This window comes from Ceratotherium simum, chromosome 23 (genome assembly GCF_057802395.1).
Source record: "Ceratotherium simum simum isolate JZ-2026a chromosome 23, ASM5780239v1, whole genome shotgun sequence".
NCBI classification, from domain to species: domain Eukaryota; kingdom Metazoa; phylum Chordata; class Mammalia; order Perissodactyla; family Rhinocerotidae; genus Ceratotherium; species Ceratotherium simum.
Window position 1 is genome coordinate 17,688 of NC_141922.1, and position 4,013 is coordinate 21,700.

The 4,013-nt window shown below is 54.1% G+C and overlaps 1 protein-coding gene across 1 annotated transcript; it reads right to left on the reverse strand.

Moving 5' to 3' along the window:
• Positions 1-364: 364 nt before the first annotated feature.
• On the reverse strand, positions 365-2,284 carry C23H8orf33 (chromosome 23 C8orf33 homolog). Its single transcript, XM_087447733.1, has 6 exons — positions 2,264-2,284; positions 2,133-2,178; positions 1,885-2,054; positions 1,648-1,732; positions 1,352-1,498; positions 365-980 (listed from the first exon to the last, which is right to left on the reverse strand). The coding sequence occupies exons 1-6, from the start codon at positions 2,267-2,269 to the stop codon at positions 841-843; spliced, it is 594 nt and encodes a 197-aa protein (XP_087303859.1). The 5' UTR covers positions 2,270-2,284; the 3' UTR covers positions 365-840.
• Positions 2,285-4,013: the final 1,729 nt, after the last annotated feature.

The following is a 4,013-nucleotide window of genomic DNA, read 5'->3' on the forward strand; positions in this document are numbered from 1 at the left end:
TTTGGGAGATACCACCAAAATGGCATCACAGCCACTGAGGAGGATTAAGCCACCTGGAAAACCTGATTCAATGCAGCAGAAGGCCTGGGACTATCGCCTGGAGCAGCCAACATTGAGAGATGTCATCCACCAAGGCTTAACCCAAGTCTTTGGCGGGGACTGTTAGGCCAAGAAGCTCTCTGCTCCTAAGAACAAAGCCTGGCCTGCTGGGAGCCACACTGGCTCCCTGAGGATGAATTGCTCAGAAATGAAGGCAACAAAAATGACCAAGCACTGGGGTGAGAGCCTGGATCCAGAACTGCCAGACGCCTGCCTCATCTGTACTTCCTCTAGCACACACGGTTAGCACACGCTTTCACTCATCCACTTTTATAAAAATTAGTTTTATTGGGGCAACGTGACATCACGAGAGAAAGCACCACACCATGTGGCAGGACCTCCTTTCATAAGTGAGCACCAGTGCACAATCACACAGCTTTCCCACTATTCCTCTCTACCAACAGCTACCACATCTAACACTAAAGACTGACTAAAATATTCTTTCTATAACATGCTGAACACTCACTTCAGCTTATTGTTGAAGCTTTTCTAAACGGACTTCCCTCTTCTGGCAGGAGGAACAATTCACCTGAAGACCTACAAATGGGGGTCTCGTGCTTGTCTGACAGTACCCAATATGCTGGTCTCACATCTGCCCAAAAAACAGCACCAGACTCACTGACCAGCCAGGGACAGACCAACCCCACATCTGTCCCACAGAGCATTCCTGGAAAGGCTCTGCACCCAAGATAAACCCCCACACCACTCACGGAGAGGGACTGTTCCAGGATGGGGGAGAGGCTAAAAGAAATTGAACCTAAACTCTTCATCAGGAGTGTCCAGGGTGGCCTTGGCTCCCCCTGCTAGGTGAGGCCTGCAGACCCTTCCACTCTTCTTTCTGGCGGCCTCACCTACAGGCTGCACCTGGGCTGACTGGGCTGCTGCGGGAGAAGAGAGAGACAGCATGAGGACTGAATAACAACAGCTAACATTACCTCTGCCCCCACAATTCTAACTGCTTTGTATAAATTTAACTGACTTCTCAAAATTATGAGGTAGGTAGTATCATCACACTCCTTTTAGAATCAAAGAGTAATTCACTAACTCTCCTGCTCGTCTCCCTGGTCTAGGCCCAAATTCTGTGTTCCCGAGGTCCGAGCTTTCTCATTCCCCGCTCCCTGAGGTTTCCCTGAGCCAGTCTCCTCCTCCCGCCAGCCCTGTGGCTCTAAGCTTCTTTCTTTCACTCCCTAGGCTCTTCTTCCCCAACCCTTGAATTAGGCTGCCCTGAATCAACCAGTTCCCGGGTCCTCACCAGTCCGGAGGGCCCGCAGGGCTTCGCGCCACTCGCCTTCCATCTGAGCCCTGTAGTCCCCAAACAAGGAGCGCATCAGCTGCCTCTTCCGGGGCAGGAGGGTTCTTTCGCTGCGCAGGGTTCGGATTGCCCCAACAGCCTGCTCTCCTGCGGAAAAAAAAAAGGAGTAGTGGCCTGCTCTATCCTCTCCTCCTATCGTCCTACCGCAAAGGCAACAATTCCACCCGGGCAGCACCTACAGCCCAGAGCACTGTCACCATTCACCGCCCCACCAACTCTACAGACGGGCCCCTCACTCTGTCTCGGGCTGGGTCTCCGCGTCTTGAGGCCTAGCTCCAGCTGCTCCACGCACCAGGCCAGTTCCCGAGCCAGCTGCTCCGCCTGTGATGGATGGGGGTAGTGGCTGCGAGAGGGCCTCCAGCCCCACCCCACAGCGACCCCAACGACCCCATCCCATCCTCCGCCACCTCCACCCGCAAATCTGAGCGCACACCCCGGGCAGACTCCACCCTCCCGACCGAGGCCGCCCTTGCCTGGGCCTCCGCGCTCAAGGGTGCTTCCTCTGGGGCCGGCTCTTCGGGGGCCTTGCTGCCCCGATTCGCCACAGAGGGCCCCTTCCGGGTTTTCTTTCTCTTCTTCTGCTTCTTAGCGTCCGCCTCGCCTCCACCGCCTACGGGGCGCGCGTCCCCGCGCGCGGGGGGCCCTGGGCGGAAACGGACCGGGTGGGACCCTACAGCGGAAGGACCCGGGAAGCCGGGGCCGCGGGGCGCGCGCGCGGTACCTGGACCTGGGGCCGCCACTGTCTCCCGAGCAGGATGTCCCAGGGCCTGGAGAAAGGGGGCAGCACGAGGGTCACGGGGACCGCCACGGCGCCAGGCCCCGCCGCCCGCGCGCCCTCCCCGCCCCGCTCACCGCCATGCGCCAGGTCGCCGCCGGAACCCACGTAGGGCCTCGGGTCCCACGCCGAATTCGCTCCTCCAGCAACGCGCCCGCGGCGCAGCGTTCCGGGCGCGGGCGGGCGGCGCCCGCCCGAAGCGGAGCCAGGCCCAGCACTCACTCTTTTCTGGCCCCGTCGATCCTTCAGCGCCTCACAGCCGCCTCGTTTGTTTTCCCTGGCGGTACTAGCGCCTCTTCAACCCCCAGAACCCGGCAGCAGGTCCTTGAAGAACCGGAGAGAGGAAGGTGTGGAGGACCCCGGCGGCCCCGTCAGCGGTCCCCGAACTCCTCTCCGCGCCCCACCCTGGCGTGTGGTGAAGGCTCCCGGGCCCCGCCAGCTCTCCCGCTGTCCGCGCCTCCACGGCCGCTCAGACCCCACGCCTCGCGTCCACTCTCCGCCACCACGGCTGCGTCCTCGCTCTTGAGACACACCAGTCTCCGCTAAAACGATGTTTGCTCGGCCTGCTCTCCTAGCCTCCTTGGAAAATGTATTACCACCTTCATACGTGCAAATATGCAGTCAATTCTCATTATGTGAGGTAGTTCTATGAAGTAGCTGAGAATAGTGAACCATTGCTTCTAGGGGAAATACAGTTCAGTTCCTGGCAGCCACCGTTCATGATATTTTCAACAACCTTGAAAATAACCTTGTTTTACGTGTGCTTCTGTTAAAGACACTTTTTAAAATATATGTAGTTGATTTACTAACATTGAGCTCATGGCCAACAGCGCTATGAGTCATGCCTGAATGAAGTTATCTGGACACATATTTCCTCCGTGAGGCACATCACAGCCTTCTTGCAGTTAGGAACACTAGACAGCACTTCAGCACTATGCTTGAGGGCCATTTTAAACAGCAAAAGCACCAACAAAAAGCACAAAAATGCAAAAAGTGTGGCACTGAATATACTGTGACAAGGACACTGGTTTACAATATAAGAGCTGAAACAAGAAAGCAGAGTGTCACCTTGGTCAGCCTCAGCTGTGAGTCTGGTGACGGATTTTTCACTGCTCTGTGAATGTCCGTGAATGACCATTAAAGCACTAGTTTAGATTTTGGGGTTACAAATAAGTTCTAGCAAGTAGGCAAATTTGCAAATATGGAATCCACAGTAATGAAGATTGACTGTATATATAAACGTATTTTAAGGTAAAAATCATTAAAATGCATGTATCTACCACCCAGTTTAAGAACCAGAACATTATCAATATCTTTGAGGACCCTATGTGCCCTTCCTTCCAAGGTCATAATCCATTCCTCCCTTCAGAGAAAACAACTACACTGAAATTGACCATTTCTTTGCTTTTCTTGATACTTATATAACACAAATATGGATCTCTAAACAATATTGTTTAGTTTTGCACGTTTTGAACTTTAAATACATTAAATCATCTGTATGTGTTTTTGTTTTGTTTTGTTTTGTTTTTGTTCTTGTTTTTTGTGAGGAAGATCAGCCCTGAGCTAACATCCATGCTAATCCTCCTCTTTTTGCTGAGGAAGACCGGCTCTGAGCTAACATCTATTGCCAATCCTCCTCCTTTTTTTCTCCCCCAAAGCCCCAGTAGATAGTTGTATGTCATAGTTGCACATCCTTCTAGTTGCTGTATGTGGGACGCGGCCTCAGCATGGCCGGAGAAGCGGTGCCTCGTGCGCCCCCGGGGATCTGAACCTGGGCCGCCAGTAGCGTAGTGCGCGCACTTAACCGCTAAGCCATGGGTCCGGCCC